The sequence below is a fragment of the Chelonia mydas genome, chromosome 7 (assembly GCF_015237465.2).
Source record: "Chelonia mydas isolate rCheMyd1 chromosome 7, rCheMyd1.pri.v2, whole genome shotgun sequence".
NCBI lineage: Eukaryota > Metazoa > Chordata > Testudines > Cheloniidae > Chelonia > Chelonia mydas.
Window position 1 is genome coordinate 111187252 of NC_057853.1, and position 16964 is coordinate 111204215.

Genomic DNA, 16964 nt, shown 5'->3' on the forward strand with positions numbered 1-16964 from the left:
GGGACTTCTGCGTCGACCATGGAATCCACCTAGAAGCATGTCACCTTCCAGATACCAGGAACACACTAGCAGATCACCTAAGCAAGGACTTCTCCTCTCACCACAAGTGAATGCTCTATCCGGATGTAGCCGGCATGATCTTCCAGAGGTGGGGAACTCCCCAAGTGGATTTGTTCACCATCAGACAGAACAGGAGGTGCCACAGGTTCTACTCCAGACGGGGTCTGGGCAAGGGCTCCCTCTCCGACGCTTTCCTCCTGCGATGGGCAGGAAGCCTGATGTACGCGTTCCCTCTGATTCCACTCATCAGCAAAGTCCTAACGAAAATCAAAAGGGACAAGGCGCAGGTTATGATCACCCCAGCGTGGCCACGCCAGCACAGGTTTGGGATGCTGTTGAGCTTGGCAGCGGTTCCCCCATGGCCCCTGCCAGATTGACCAGACCTGCTGTCACAGGACCACGGTCACCTCTTGCACCCCAACCTTGCGGCCAATCTCTCCACCTCATGGCATGGATGCTGTGTGGCTGAACCCTGAAGAACGGACTTGTTCAGAGCGGGTCCAACAGGTCCTCCTGAGGAATAGAAAACCCTCAACTAGACAGACCTACTTGGCAAAGTGGACAAGATTCTCCCTCTGGGCGGCCAAACGGGGCATCTCCCCTTCGCATTCTTCGGTGCAGTTGATCTTAGACTACCTGCTTCATTTGAGGAACCAGGGCCTGGCACAATCCTCTATCAAGGTGCATCTAGTGGCCATCTCCGCCTTTCATCCACCCATCCAGGGGCAGACGGTGTTCTCCCATGACATGATGATCAGGTTCCTCAGAGGTTTCGAGAGACTTTCCTCAAGTTCAGTCCCTCAACTTGGTTCTGTCCAGGCTCATGGGCCCGCCCTTTGAGCCTTTGGCCTCGTGCTCCCTGTCTCACCTATCATAGAAGGTAGCTTTCCTGGTGGCGGTGATGTCGGCCAGATGAGTCTCTGATCTGCAAGCCCTGACCTCAGAACTGCCGTACACGGTCTTCTATAAGGACAAGGTCCAGCTCCGTCTCCACCCGGCCTTTCTTTCCAGATGGTGTCCGCTTTCCACATGAGCCAGGACATCGTCCTTCCGGTCTTCTGCTCCAAGCCCCATGAGACTAGTGAAGAGAGGTGCCTTCATGCTTTGGACGTAAGAAGGGCCCTGGCTTTCTACCTAGACCGGACAAAGCCTTTCCGTAGGTCAACTCAGCTTTTCCTCTCTACAGCTGATAGAATGAAGGACCCGGTGTCCATGCAGAGGATTTCTAACTGGATTATCTTTTGCATAAGGGCGTGTTACGAGCTGGCAGGGGCCCTGCCACCACCACTCATTAGAGCCCACTCAACTGGAGCACAGGCATCCTCGACGGCCTTCCTGGCACACATTCCAATCCAGGACATCTGTAAAGCTGCGACATGGTCCTCGGTGCACACGTTCACGGCCCACTACGCCATCACTCAGCAGGCCAGGAATGACGCTGGGTTTGGCAGAGCTGTGTTGCAATCTACATGTCCGTGAACTCCTTACCCACCTCCGAGGGGTACTGCTGGGAGTCACCTAAGTTGAATGGACATGAGCAATCACTCGAAGAAGAAGAGACAGTTACCTTTTTCCATAACTGTTGTTCTTCGAGATGTGTTGCTCATGTCCATTCAATGACACACCTTCCTTCCCCACTGTCGGAGTTTCCAGCAAGAGGAAACTGAGGGTGGGGGGGGCCGGCGGCACCCTATATGCCGCGGCATATACATGTCACTCCAGGGGGCACCAGAGCTGGTCCCCTATGGACACTGCTGAGGGGAAAACTTCCAGCACCAGTGTCTGTGGTGAGCACACACACCTAAGTTGAATGGACATGAGCAACACATCTCGAAGAACACCAATTACGGGAAGAGGTAACTGTCTTTTACATCATATGCCATATTACTTACTATTCATATTCATATTGTATGCCAAGAGCAAAAAAGAGAAACTAAGATAGGTGGATTGTGACAGTCGTCATAACTCAGCCTTAAAAATCTAAAAAGGAACTCAATGGCAATTTCTCCAATTCATGAAAGTCTGTTAAAGAGTTCCCTTCTTTCGCTGCCTGATGATGTTCCATGTTGACTTTAAAGGTCCATATGATAGCCTTTCAAGAAGCCATTGCATCCTTTCAGAAATAACTCCTCAGGTTTCCGTGTACAATGCTACAGGTAAGCTTTTCCTGAGTAGGGGGTCTGATTTTGCACCTCTGAAGTTAATGGGCATTTGCCATTGGCATCAGTGAGTGCAGGATCAAGCCCTATTTTAGGGCCATATCCTCAAGCTCTCAGTTTCCGTTTAGGTACGTAAAGAAGTAGCCATATTTCCAAAGGAGCGCAGTGTGTTCAGTGAAAAGCTCTTGTGAAAATCTAACCAGTAGTGGCTGCCACATTTGCCCTCAAAGACACTGCATTACCACTGTCTAAGGCCTTGCCAACACAGGGTCTACGCATGGCCCCATTGTGAAAAGAGTGGTTGCCATGGTTGCTGGGGAACGTATTAATTTTCTTGGCACTGGGATGTACATATTTGGGGTGTTCATTGACAAGAGCTGTCCAGTTAAGCAGCGGTCAATCCTAACGTATAACATGGGGGATAAATCAGTTCCCTGGGCACACTCCTGATTAGCTATGTCCCTCTCTGTAGTTTGTTGCATGTGACTTTTAATCTGACATTATAAAAATGAAACATGATAGACTTGCATGAACCTTCCGTTGGGCTTTAATTGGTTTTGTCACAATTGGTGGGAACGGCTGTATTTTTTTCAACGTCCATTTGATACAATTAAATAAAATTTGCTACAGTCCCCTCAAACAAGAGGGGTCATCTTATGCAAAAGCCCAATGGGGATTAGAGCAGTGCCAGTTTAAGGTACAGGAGTTTTGCTGAGTGCTGCAACCAAAATCTCCTATTGGGAACTTACCCATGAATGTTTCACAATATAATAGACAGTCTTATTCACTTCTGTTTCTTTTATGTAGCAAACAGAGTTCAGTGCCGTTACCTCTTATAAGCTCTGTGGGGTCCGCTCTCCCCTCACTATGCACACAGCTCCAATTATAGTCCTGTGCACCCAGACAGGAGAGTGGAGAGAAACTCTGAGGTATTTTCCATCCATCCCTCATGCTCCTTTGCAATGAAACTTTATCAGACTGAATTCTTCTCCCCTAAGTTGTACAGAAACCCCATCAACATAAATAGGGCAAAGCTGTGAGTCAGCAAGGAGGACAGAGCGCATGGAACTTTTTCTCCAAGCACAAGTTTGCTAGCAGCCCCAACCCAAGGGATACAAACTGTTGACACTGCCTCCCCGCTGCACCAGCCTCTGGAGCTGGCTAGGTGCTGACTACTCTGAATTTTGGGACCTATTTATCAGGCAGAAATGCTCTACGGCAGCAGAGCAGATGGAAAGCTGCTTCAGCTGTTCCTTGGGCAGCTGCTCTGTGGTTCCAGGCACAATATAGGGTAGCATTAGACTTTTCCTTTTAATCATTTTTAAAATGGCTATAATAGTCTCTCTCTAATCAATTCAGTTCATTCCTTAATAAATTCCTGTACTGTGTCTTTAAAAGTCTGCAATGAAAAAAGTTTTCACATAGCACCACCTAGTGGAGGCCAACCAGCTAGTAATTTAGTTACAGTGGCTATGGGAGTTAGTTGGGAAGTGAAGCTAAGCTCAGGATGTGAAGTACCGTGGGTATTAACTTGTTAACATAATAGATACACAAATAGGAAGAAATCATTTTGTAATATATAGTGGCATTAGAAAGGTTTGTTGTTTGGGTATAAATATACATCTGGGCTGACCGTTGAAGATGTTTATAAGCGTTCCGAATGTTCAAGCTATACAGAATCCACAAGTCTGCAATTTCTCTCCCACCGTAGTGCCCTGATCGGTGTAGGAGTTGGGCCTCTTGACTTTTGGTGCATTAATTATTGTGGGAAGTCACTTTTCATCAGTATTCCCTTTATTTCAAGAGGCTATAGCACTGAAGGACCCTGACCATCTACTGCTGCTTATATCGCCGCTGTTGTAATCTGGGACAGTTTTTTCTTGAACCTGTCTACTGCTGTACTAGAGAGAGACCAACCCAACGGTTCTAAAGCTGGGAAGATTCTCATTGAAGTCAATGAGAGTTTTGCTGACATCAGGACTACAGGCTTAACCCCAGAAATGCTAAAACTACTATTACCCTGCCAATAAAATGACCCATGTAAATGTGGTGTAATTGTGGTGTGTGATGATCTAGCAAAACACTTAAGGTCTTGTGTAACTTTAAGCATCTGAGTATCCCTGTTGGTTTTTAAAGGCCTGTCTCCACTACCGGTGGGATCGAGGCTGCGGCGATTGATCCGCCTGCGGTCGATTTAACGGGTCTAGTCAAGACCCGCTAAACGACCGCCAATTGCTCTCCTGTCAACTCTGGTACTCCACCAGAATGAGAAGAATAAGGGGAGACGAGGGGAGAGTTTTTCCGATTGACTCAGCACGGTGCGGGCCCCGTGGTAAGTAGATCTAAGCTACGTCAACTTGAGTTACGCTTCTAACGTAATTAAAATTGTGTAGCTTAGATCGACTTTTGCCTGTAGTGTAGACCTGCCCTAAGGAACTGTAGGTGAAATCCTGGCTTTATTGAAGTCAACGGGAATTCTGCCATTGACTTCAGTGGAGACACGTTTGATCCCAACTGCTTTTTTGAATCAGGTTAGTTTTGAAATCATCACTTTCCATTTGCACCAGTTTACTCCCCTGAACTTTTCCCTTTTTGCTTCTAAATATGCGTCTCGGTATATTTTAAACTGAACAGTTTAAAGACTTCAATGTGGTAGAAAGCCAGACACGTGGTCATATAAAGCCATGTGATAAATTGCCCATAATGAAATGTCATGCACCTAAGCCAAAACAAGTCACACATGTATCTAACGTGTGGTGTGTTTAGATCAGCATTTGCTGGCAAAGCAGGAGCAAGCCTGTTTCTGTAACATTCTCTCTTTCATGTCTTGCAGTCTCCAAGGACACTGTCTCCCACCCCGTCTGCAGAAGTAAGTCTGATGGAGCCCTCTGGGGCAATGTGTCACAATTGCTAGAATTATTGCTGCCAGGAAGTGCAGTTATTGCTTGTTCTGGGCAGCCCAGTTCTATTTGCTATTCACATAGCACAGCTTTTTTGATTATTGAAAGTGCAGGAAAATCAAAAGAGAGAGGACATTTAGTGCTATCTGCCTGATTGCTATGGAGAATGAAGCCACTGCGGGATTTGATGTCTGCAAAGCAAAGGCATTTATCAAAAGTCTACACAGCGAAGGTCACTTTCATGAATTCTTCTTTGTTTTGGCGCATAGATCAGGGCCAAATCAGGAGCGGTGCTGATTTACAGCAGCCAAAGACCTGTCCCTAAGCATCTGAATACTGTACGCTGCTTACCATTAAAATCTTTGTGAGAAAACATTACTGTGGCATTCCTCTAGAGGGTACTGTGAACATTATAGTGACACTCAACACACGTAAAGACAGGTTTCAGAGTAGCAGCCGTGTTAGTCTGTATCCTACATGCATCTGATGAAGTGAGCTGTAGCTCACGAAAGCTTATGCTCAGATAAATTTGTTAGTCTCTAAGGTGCCACAAGTACTGCTTTTCTTTTAACACACATAAAGGCATTTGTCAAGATTTTAGTTGCTAGCACTATGCAGTATATACGTTGTCACTTGTTCTGTTTTCGTAAGTAAAATGTACGTTTACCTCTACATGCTTCCAGTTCTATAGTAATTTTATGAACATGCTTATGGTCTTGGAGTTTTCCAGTTACACCTCTCCCACAGGAAAGGTGCGTTGCAGGGGGATTGGTTGCTTTTTTTTTTGTTCCAAGATTTACAAAAGTGACCAGTGATCTTGGGTGCCTCTGTTTTTGGATGGCCACATAAAAAACATTTAAAAGAGCCTGATTCTTATGGGGTGGTGGTTGAGCCCTGAAAACCAGGCCTTCTTAAGGAATCTCAGGATGAAACACCCCAAATCACTCATCACTTATGAAAATTGAGGCCTCAGTGTTACTTACCAGAATTTAGCCTGCAGGTCAGATGGAATTAGAGGACTCTAGAAGTTAGCTGTTAGTCTCTACAGCAGTGGATTCTCTGAGAGAACTTTTGATGACAGATAGTACTGTGTGATGATGAAACAGACATTAAGATGAAAGGATGTTATTCCTTTAGCAGGTTCCACTGACATCTTGAGGCCATTGAAAGCCAAGTATAGTTGGCAAACTGTCTGGAGTGGCATTTTTATTATTATTATTATTAATTCTTCTAATGCTTCTTATTCTCCAGGGTTATCAGGATGTTCGGGATCGGATGATTCACAGGTCAACCAGTCAGGGCTCTATTAGTTCTCCGGTGTATAGTCGACACAGCTACACTCCCACGATGTCACGCTCCCCTCAGCATTTCCACAGACCTGGTAAGAGCAACTGCATCAGCGATTTACAACTTGAAGCATTGTATTTCTTATTATGTCACTTAATGAAATAGAGAAGAAACTATTAATTGTTTAGCATTGAAAAGCTAGTGGCAAATTTTAAAACTCTCATTCCTATTTATTCGTCTCATTTTTTGACAAATACAAGACCAATTAGTGTATGAATGTATTGTAAATTACTCACCTGTTTTATAACAAAGTCGAATTAGGAATATTTTTTTGTATTTGAACGTAAACCATTTTTTGCTGCATGAAATTCAGGGAGGCTGCCTGGTGTCTGAAGGAAAACAATACATCTTGGAAATAAAAATCATGGCCTAAGTTTCTAAAGTGACTAGTGATTTTGGGTACCTAACACCTTAGACTCCTGATTTTCAGAAAGTGCTGAGCATGCGCCCTCTAAAAATGAGGCCCCTTTAAGGTGTCTCAAGGGGGCACCCAAAAATTCAGACACCCAAAATCACTAGTCACTTCTGAAAATTTAGGCTCATATTTGCCAAGTAGAATTTCTTAATTAAAAGCCTAGTCTGTTGCCAAGGGCTACATTTAAATAATATGGATCTAACTTATTCACTCAGAAGTAATACAGTTGCATGTAAAAAATAGACAAATATACACACTGCTTCAGGTCCCCAGTGCATTCATAATTATTCATTGTATGTATGAAATATATGCGTATGTTTGCATTTTTATAAATACATGTTAGGCACTCATTTTGTTGAAATGTGGTTCTAAAGGTTATTTTTTAATCTACTCCTCCAGATATGTTGAGTTTTCACATTATATTGATGAAATAAAATCTTTGTAATGAAGTTTTAAATTAAGCAATACACTCATACAGCCATATTCCCATCACCAGAATGGTTGGGATACCAAAAGGCCATATGCAGTAGGAGCTGTATTTTTAAAAGTAGGGATCTATGAAAGAATGATCAGTGTGGAGTTTGAGTGACTTAATTGTCTTCTAGTGGTGGCGGGCTGAAAACTGCTAGTTACCTATATCAAAAAATACTTCATTTTAAGGACCTAATTTCATGATGTGGGATAAAGTCAATATTGTACGTTACAAGATACTGATAACATGATGATGATGATTTAAGATGTGCATTGTAGTTAAAACTAAAGGCGGCTGACAAAGTATGAAAAAGCTGCAAACTTCTGTTTAGTGCTATCAGATCTCTTAAGGTTTTTCACGTTTTGTTTGTCATTGATTTGGACAAATCTGGGCTTTATTCCAAAGCTTACTGTGACACTGAGTTTCACTATTTCAGTTTAAAAAAAGTGCGATGTGTTCGTGTAAAGTACTTTTCTTTGGAACAATCTCTCTGTTTATATGTTCCCCAGCTTTCCTTCAGTGTAGAGATGAGCTCAAGCCACAAAGTTTGGATGCAGATCTGAAATCTGCCTAAGTTTGTGGGGCACAGAGTATTTTGGGGGCTTTTGTTTCAGATCATAGCTACTTAAATATCACATCTTTGGCTCATTTCTCAAGAAATTTGTATTACTCATTTGTTTCTGTTCTACACATAATACCATTTGCCTTTAGCATTCTTATTTTTTATCTTTCCAACGTGCTTTGAGCTAATCATTTGTAATGCTCTGTAATTCTCTCCCAGCATTACTGGAGTTGATCAGTTAAAGCAGTACCTATCTGATCACCTTATTGTTGGCAAGAACATAGATACTTTTTGCATGATTAAGCTGAGTTCTCTTACATAACTTCTTGCTTTGTCTGGCTCCAGGGCAACCCTTGAGAGAGAAGTGAACCACTTTGGAGTGGTTCCTTTTTGTTGACACTGCTAGCGCATTACATTTCTTTAAGCAATTCGTGCTTTACACGTTTTGCAAAAGTTTGCAGCCTTTTCCCACCACCACCACCTCAGCTGCTCTTTGGAATTTCTTAAAACAATAGGAAACCTCTTGCATGCCTCTGGACTGCTGTTGTTTGTTTAGGCACTTATCAAAGCAGCTGCTTTCTAAATTAATTTGGATTTAGAGTTTGTGATGTTTGCAGAGGATAGCAGGCTGATTTCTGGTAAATCAGTAGCTCTATATGCCAGAGAATGTTATACTAAATGGGATGTACAATATAAATCTGAGCCTGTTTTCAAATACTTCCTACAACTTTGCATAATATTTTTGAACCCTGGTATTACTTTAACCTTTTGTCTTCCTACTTTTCAGACTCCTAATTGTTCAGTGGTGTTTCCTTTGAAGCCTCTTTCCCTGCCTCTTATTTTTTGTGTTTTCTTTGTTTTCATTTGGTCTTGCCCCACGATTCCTTGCTGCTGCAGAGCTGCTGTCTACTGGTGTGCAACGGTTGTCATACCTGCGCACTAGCAGTCTCAGCTCCACCCACAATGACTCCCGCCCTAACTCCCCTTTCCGACACCACTTCATTCCCCATGTCAAAGGTAAGGAGCCAGGCCTTTCCAGTTAGTGCCCTACAGAATGGAGATTTATTAGCATTCGGACAAAGCTAATAAGATGCATCTCCATAAGGTGGCCATTGGCTGCGTAGCTCTCAGCATGCCTCCGAATATGTCATTACACCTACAACTGTGTTAGACTGACATAGCATCTTCTCTCTGAGGAAATATGTCATTTCTAAGGGCCCTAGTTAAAGAGTCAGAATGTATATTGCGTGTAATAAATATACAGGAAAGCATTATCATCCACCACTTAGAAAAGAGATGTACTGAATTTTCCTTATTTCCATAGCAATCCGTAATCCACATAGGACCTCTCATGTCCAATTTAATTCTTATTAATTCTGGATCCTTAAAAATATAAATATTTAAGTTTAAAAACCTCCCGCTAATATTGCCTGGATGAGGTCAAGCCAGTTGAGAATATTGAATAAAAAGCTTTTACATCATGTAAAGATCAACGGCAACAAGGAAACGCATCACTGTTAATTATGACAGCACTGATTGCTGTCTGACCAAATGTTGTTAAAATCTCATTATTATTTTTTTGTCTAAAATTGTTCAAACTCTCTTCTGTTGATTTTTTGTGTGGGGGAGGGGAGATTTGTCATCTTTGCTTTCTGCCCCTTCAGTGAGCTCATTCCAGATAGTTAACCTCTATTTCTGCTTCTTGCCTTCTGTGAAAGTTGTATTTTATTTTCATTTTTACTGGAGCAGAGGCCAGCTGGTGCTCTCATTTCCCCAACATGCTGGTGAAATGGAGAGTATCGGTTGGGTCACAATTTACATTTGTTGTGAGAGCTCAGGGAAGAGGCAGTAGCATGAGCTGAGTATATTTTATATTCCTGTTCTGTTGACCAATGCAGACAGCATTGGTGTTACCAGTAAAAGAATTTTAAACAGATTGTTGCCGTGGTCTTTTAAGTAATGCTAATAAAGCTCAACCTTCTATTTCCCTCAAACACTCAGGTCAATGTTACTGATTTTGATCCTTTCATTTTTGTAGATTTTTTTTTATTAATATGCACTTCCAACCCATTCCTTCCAATTCTTTTAATTGCGTCCCAGTAAGAAATCTCACTTTGTACTTAAAAGATGGGGACCCTTAAAAATCGATGCACTGCTCATTTCAGCATGCAGTTGATCCATAAACTTTGCAATTTCAACATTCTTTTGCTGTAAATCTAGATTAATGCTCACCCTCCTTCCAAAGGCACTTCTGTCCCTTTTCCATTACTGTTAAGAGAATAGCTTTTTCAACAGATAACACAGGAAAACTCTCTTCATATTCCTTCCCAATTGTTTTCAGTCATCTGAAAAATAAGACTCTTGGGGGTTAAATCTGTCAATCCAAATGGGACACTAGGAAAAGGGCATGTTTCCTATAAGATAAATGTGTAGCAAAAAATAGAAGATTCCACCATTGTACCAGGAGATTTTGTATACAAAACTTTGCCTTAAGTAAGATTCATTGGGCTAGATTCTTAGCTGGTATAAATCAGCATAGATCAGCAAGGGAGTTGTATTGATTTACGTCAGCCAGAGATGTGGCACTTTGTTTCAATTTCTATTTTTTTTTTTTTTTTTTTTTTTATCGAAGAGGGGGAAATCTTCACTGTAACTAATCGAAAAGAAAAATGTTTCCCTGTTTTCAGTTGGACAACAAGCCTTAACTCCACTGGGAGGTGAGGGCACTCAGCACCTACAGAAAGCTCGGAGTTTCCCCAAGGATTGAACCCAACCTCAGAATTTTGTACCCTTTTTCCCAGGATCTAAATAATTTACAAAGGTCAAGGTATCGAATTCTACTTTGCAATGGGCCTGATTTTCCTGTCCCACAAGTGTAAATCCACTGAAGTCAATGGAGTTACATTGCTGCAAAGGCAGTATAAGTAAAGAGAGAAGTAGGCCTGATATATTGTACTGCACGTGATTAACCTACAGTAATCTGTGCAGGCAGGTCATTTTACCTAAGAGGCTAACAAAGACATAATGCTGTACCTTTGCAAGCTGTATTCCAATTGGTTGGGCATGTAATTGGACACGTATAGTGCTAAAATAATGAAATCCAAGCATCAGACAAGCAAGGATTCAGAATAGGGGTTAAATGAACGATTCAGATTATCCCTTTTAATCCCTAACTCACAGCACTCATTGGCTGAGGCTGTAAAAGGCTCATGATGACAGACATTTCTTCATTAACTAGAATCTGGGAGCACATGTGCTATCTCTCTATATGCTCATGTAGTGTACGATTTTACATGTGTGTACATAGTGTTATATGGAGAGATTATATAGTTTGCATGGTATGGTTTTTTTCCTTTTCATTTCTTTGACATTCAAAATGTGTTGGTTAGAATGCATCATATGGTACATGCTGCTCACTGTTTCATATTTATATCTGAGCTTTTTGTTAGCCCGTGGTGGGATAGGGCTGAGTATCCATACTACATTCTGTACTCTGCCTTCCCTGTGCCATTCCTCTATGTCCAAGTACATTTCTTCCGGATCAGTGTAGCAGAGCACAAGGGAGCTGGCATTGGCTTTGTAGGGTCTAGTGAGAACTTCATGAATATGTAGCCACATAAGGTGTCTTGTCTATCCCAGGTTCTCCTTTTCAGGGTAGATGGTGGAGAATAGCTGCATATGACCACTATGCTCCACATTCAAATATAATGCAGGGACAAAAAAACCCTCCACCCCCCTCAAATGGGCTTTGCAATCCTGTCTGTGGATACTTTGAAATGATGGATACACTTGGCCAAATTCAAAGGTGAGATGTAAAGTGAATTCCCATGCACTTGGTCAGACTCTCTGTCCTATCTACCAATCTGTAAGGGCTGTTGTCATAACCACGGTGGTCCCAGAATATTACTGAGATAAGGTGAGTGAGGTAATGTCTTTTATTGGAGTGACTTCTATTGGTGAAAGAGCTTACACAGAGCTCTTCCACAGGTCCAGGAAGCTTGAAAGCGTGTCTCTCTCAACAGCAGAAGTTGGTTCAATAAAAGATATTACCACACCCACTTTCTCTTGATTGTGTAAGGGAATATAAATTGATGTAATTTAAATGCTGATGAGTCAGAAGAAGTTGTACATTTTCTCTTCTTTAACATATACCTTCCTGTTTGTTAGCACTGCTAGTGTGTGCATTAAACCAGCATAAACTCACTTAGGCCTGGTCTAAACTTAAAGTTTAACTGTTGTTAAGGCGTGACCTAGTTATTCCAGTAAAAGCCCTAGTGTTGACACAGTTGTATGAGTATAAGGGCTTGTCTACACTTACATTTTATAGCTCTCTAACTTGCTGCTCAGGGGTGTGAAAAATCACCCCCCTGCGTGCAGCAAGTCTGAGCGCTTTAAAGTGCTAGCGTAGACAGGCTCTCCCAGCCCTCGGAGCTAATCCCCTCGTGGAGGTGGATTACCAGGAGTGCTGGGAGAGCTTTCTCCCAGCGCTTGTGTGCGACCACACTCACACTTCAAAGCACTGCTGCGGGAGCGTTCCCGCGGCAGCGCTTTGAAGTTTCCAGTGTAGACATACCCTAAGGCACTTTATACTGGTACAACATATTTTGTTTTGCCAAACCAGAATAAACTATACTGGTATAAGGACTTGTCAATATAACTGTGTCTACACTGGGGAAAGAGGGTTGCTGCTTTAGCTATGGGGCATATACAAGCACACATCCATAGGCAAAACCTTGACCCCATTAAAGTCAATGGAAAGCTCCTGTTGACTGGAATGGGGCCAGAATTTTGCCCCCTCTGCCTAGGATTTTTCAGAGGTCTTCAAGAGCATTGCAGAGCCCCAGCAGGCTCATGGGTGAACTGGGCCTCTGAGTTTAGAGGCATCATTGCATGAGAGGTCCCCTGCCCTCCCAAATATGCCTGGCACTGGAATGGTGACTTTAGGCCCGTGTTACCACATGGACACACACACACACACACACACACACACACACACACACACACACACACACACACACACACACACACACACACACACACACACACACACACACACACACACACACACACCTCGATGTCACTCAGAGCACCACTCCCCAGTGCCTGCCTGTGTGGTACTGACTCCAGTGCTCGCAGGCTGCAGCAGAAATTGAATGCTCTAACAGCCCTGCCCTGGAAGAAAGCCATGCTTTGGCTCAATTTACTGGCTTTCTGATCCACATAGGAAGTAGAGGCCAGAAATCCTTACAGACGGGTGGACGGTGGCTCACCACTGCCTGAGGAGGGCTGCAAGCTGGCAGGAGTTGTCCTGGCATGTTAGTGCAGTGGTTATTCAGAGGTGCAGAGACTCAGTGATAATTTGACAAGGATCTGGATGTGTCTGTGTATTTTAGCCTGTGCCTGGTTCTGTGAGCTTGGCCCTATTTCTGCATGGAAGTCATGTGGCAGTCACCATAAAGATCTGGAGCTGTCTGAAGTGGGGCTTCTTTGGTCATAGGCATCCTAGAATGCACTGAGCTATGAGCCAGGCCTGAGATTCCTAGACTGCTGGCTGCAAGCCAGCCTTGCAAGCAAAGAAAGTAGCAGCGGTAAGCAAGACAGAGGGCAGCAGGAGGATAGAGAATCTGCATGAGAAAGGCATATACAGATTGCCATTCAGTCAGTGGTGCCTCTATGGGTGGGGCCAATGCTGGGCATGTCAGAAAGGACCAGAATCATGCAATATTATACAAAAGTTTTTCCTGACTCTAAATGGTTATCAGCTGATCCCTGAAGCATAAGGTACCTGAGCTTAGGCGGAGGATTAGGTAGTGAAAAGGAACAAATGGAAAGAGTTAAGAGAAGGGAAAGGTCTCTGAATTCCACTTCCCCAACTGCTGCATCCCAATGATCTATATAAATTAAAACCATTTCCGATTTTCTCCTCATCTCCGGCCTGTTAGAGTTCATATTCCTAGGGGTTTGTTTCCTTCAGTGCTGGCAGACTGAGGGTATGGCTACACTGCCAAAAGAAAGATGTGTTCTTAGCTCAGGTTAGCAAACTTGGGTTAAACTATCAGTGAAGAGGCTTGAGTTCCAGCCCAGGCTCCCTAATGGGCTTGAATTTAAGCTGCTAACTTGAGTTAGAAGCTGAGTTGCTGCGTCTTCACTGCTATTCTAACCTGAGTAAGCTAACCTGAGTTAAGAACACACCTTTTTCTTCAGTGTAGCCATTCCCTGAAGGGCTCCAGCGTGCTTTGTGGCTACATAACTAGAACTGCTGCAATGCTTTAGAAGTTTACAAAGTGCCACAACACAGGCTCATGTTTGAGGCAGTATGAGACATGTTCCTTTGCAGACATGGAAGGAATCACAAAGCACAAGCATACACCTAATGGCTGCACACCAGCCATGGGTTATCTGGGTAGATGAAGGAGCAGGGGAGTGAGTCCACTTTTACACATACATGCACACTCATATGCACACTTTTTCCTTATATTCCAAAGACAGACTGTAGAGACAACTCACACGCCAGAATTCTCTTTGTGAGGTCCACTGTGTATGTTACTCTGGAAGTATCATGATAAGGAACATTTGCTTCCTGGAGCAGCATTCCCTAGTGCAGTGACTTTCCATACGAGCACCCTCCTCCCATTTGGTCGCATGATCCATGTTACCTGTTGGGGTTGAGGACCCCTGTCCTAGACGTTTTGAAAATGAAGCGCACTATAGATTTCACTGGCTACTGCCAGGTTTTCCCATTCCATTATAAACATGTTCTCCTTTTTAGTTGAATTTCACGGCTGATTTCATTTATCCAGTTCAAAGAAATTCTCCTCAGCAAGGAGCTTCTGGTATGTTTGGAGTCAGGAGAAAAGTAATTTAATTCTGCTGAAAGAATGACCCACCTTCTGGTCATTACTGTTCAGATGATGTCCTGCATCTCTGGCAAAGCTGTTCTCCAGTAGACCCGCAGATTGAGGTCACCATCATGGCTTGGGTCTCAGAGCTGATAAGAACCACCTTCCATTTCTGTTAATCCATTATGTTTTCATTTCATCCTTATTTTTTCCTGGGCTTTGTGTTTACTTTTTTCCCCCCTATCTTCCTCCCCTGTCTTCCTTGCAGCTTCATTCTACATAGGTATGTCATGTCTCACCCATGTGATTATCCTCATGCATGCTGGGTGGGTGTGCTTTTTTTCTCACCATCTCAAAACCTGCATGTTTTTCTTCAACTCAAATGCTGCAATAACAAATTTTCCATTGCTCTGTCTAGCGAGATGTTAAATGGCAATAGACTTAATGTAGTGGTGTTGCGGTCGTTCCTTCCCCCTCTGGGTCGAAGGTTGGCCAGACTGCCTCACTACATCACCAAATTGCTGCCTATTATCGGGGGAATTAGGAGACCAGGTGTTGGCGTCCTGACCGTTCTAATGGGGCTGAATCTCAAACAGTCTGTAGTGCTCTAGCCCTCAGGCAGGGCAGAGCAGTGGATAGTTCAGGGACCCAGGCCCTCAAGGAGGGTGGGGCACCAAACTGTCTAAGAGCTTAACCCCCAGGCAGAGCAGTGAATAGTCTAGCATCCTAGCTCTGGCGGATGGTAGGCTAACACAGGCCTCCTGGCCTACAGTGGGATCTGAGGGGGTCAGAATACGGTTTTATTTGCCCAGAAATTCTTTGTTCTTTTCACTCTGTATCATATCATATATCACCTATATGATGCAGAGCCAATATAATGTACATATTGTACCTATCGGTGCTCTTCTTGCTAAAATACTAGTGTTCATAAACCCTTTTTTCTTAAGAGCCGTCATGGTCTAAGCCTCTCAGCAGATCAAGCTATAATTCTGTGTAACTCTTCTCAGCAAATTTTTAGGGACCAGATTCTTGAGAGCAAATGATCTGTTGTAACACAGGACTCCACTTTCTCAAATTGGGGCTGCTGCTATAACTGTATCTGAAGCTTTTACACAGCACTACAAGGCTCTGGTACAGAAGTGCTGTGAAGTGCACCATTCTCTGCAATAGTGGTTAGGGTTTAACGTCTATCCACAGAAGCATCATTCATCACGAATGACAGGTGTCACTGGGAAGACATTACAGAGGAACCTCCGGGAATAAAACAGAATGGAAACGTCTGTGAAGCAATAAGTGCAGGGAGACCTGGTTCAATTCAGGTTACCCTGTCAATGGGGTCTGTTATATAACTTATTAGTTATATCATCTGGGTTCCTAGATGTGGGATTATCCAGCACAGTTTAGTCAATGTGATTGTGCTCACTAATTTGTAGTCAATATAAAAAGGAGTGTAGAAGGGCTCCTTCAGGATATGTACAGAACAGCTAATCATGGAGGCACTAACGCATTCACATTCTTGCAAAGCCACCCTCAGCCTTACCCCAGACATGGCAGTCACTTCTCTCTACATCCATTTTCCCATCTGTCAAAATGGTGATGATGATATGAAAGTCAGCCATGGCCCACCTTCATGCCATGTTGTCACCAACATTCAGCAGGTAAAATGTACCTCTTGACTGCAAGGTGTGGATTGCAAGCTTCACTCACAAAAAACCCATCATTTGCTTGCTGCAAGACTGCGTAGTTCAAGAAGTCTCTTCTGATTACCCTTTCTCATTAAACGTTTTTCCTGCTACATGCATGACTGCTCCCAACCAGTGGGAGCAGGAAGAGGGAATGACATGTCTGCATACAAGTTTAAAATATGTCAAATTAGCTATGTGTTGAGATTTACGGTGAGGGTGGCAGTCTACAAAGCACTGATCTTAATAAAAAGGAGTTTATAATGTTCTAATAGAAACAAGTCTCTATCAGAAGTCAACATAACCAAAATGATATATTCTATAGAGCGTGACTTCAGAACACAATATTACATCCTTGAATTGCCACACACAGATAACCATAAAACCAACAAGGAGGCTGGTGGTACCTTAAAAACTAACAGATTAATCAGATTAAAGATTAATCTCTTAGTCTTTAAAGTGCCACCAGCCTCCTCGTTGTTTTTGTGGATACAGACTAACACGGCTACCCCTCTGATACAGATAACC

General features: G+C 43.2%; 1 protein-coding gene across 7 annotated transcripts in view; it reads left to right on the forward strand.

The window, feature by feature from the left end:
* The window catches only part of ABLIM1 (actin binding LIM protein 1), a 307714-nt gene that overhangs the window by 258374 nt on the left and 32376 nt on the right, over positions 1-16964 (forward strand). For 6 of the 7 annotated variants that reach the window (XM_043550680.1, XM_043550675.1, XM_043550677.1 and 3 more), the window contains exons 11-12: positions 5053-5088; positions 6371-6500. In XM_043550680.1, coding sequence (XP_043406615.1) covers positions 5053-5088; positions 6371-6500 — 166 coding nt within the window. Of the gene's footprint in view, positions 1-5052; positions 5089-6370; positions 6501-15022; positions 15038-16964 lie in introns of all 7 variants that reach the window. The other variant, XM_043550674.1, reaches the window with a different exon arrangement.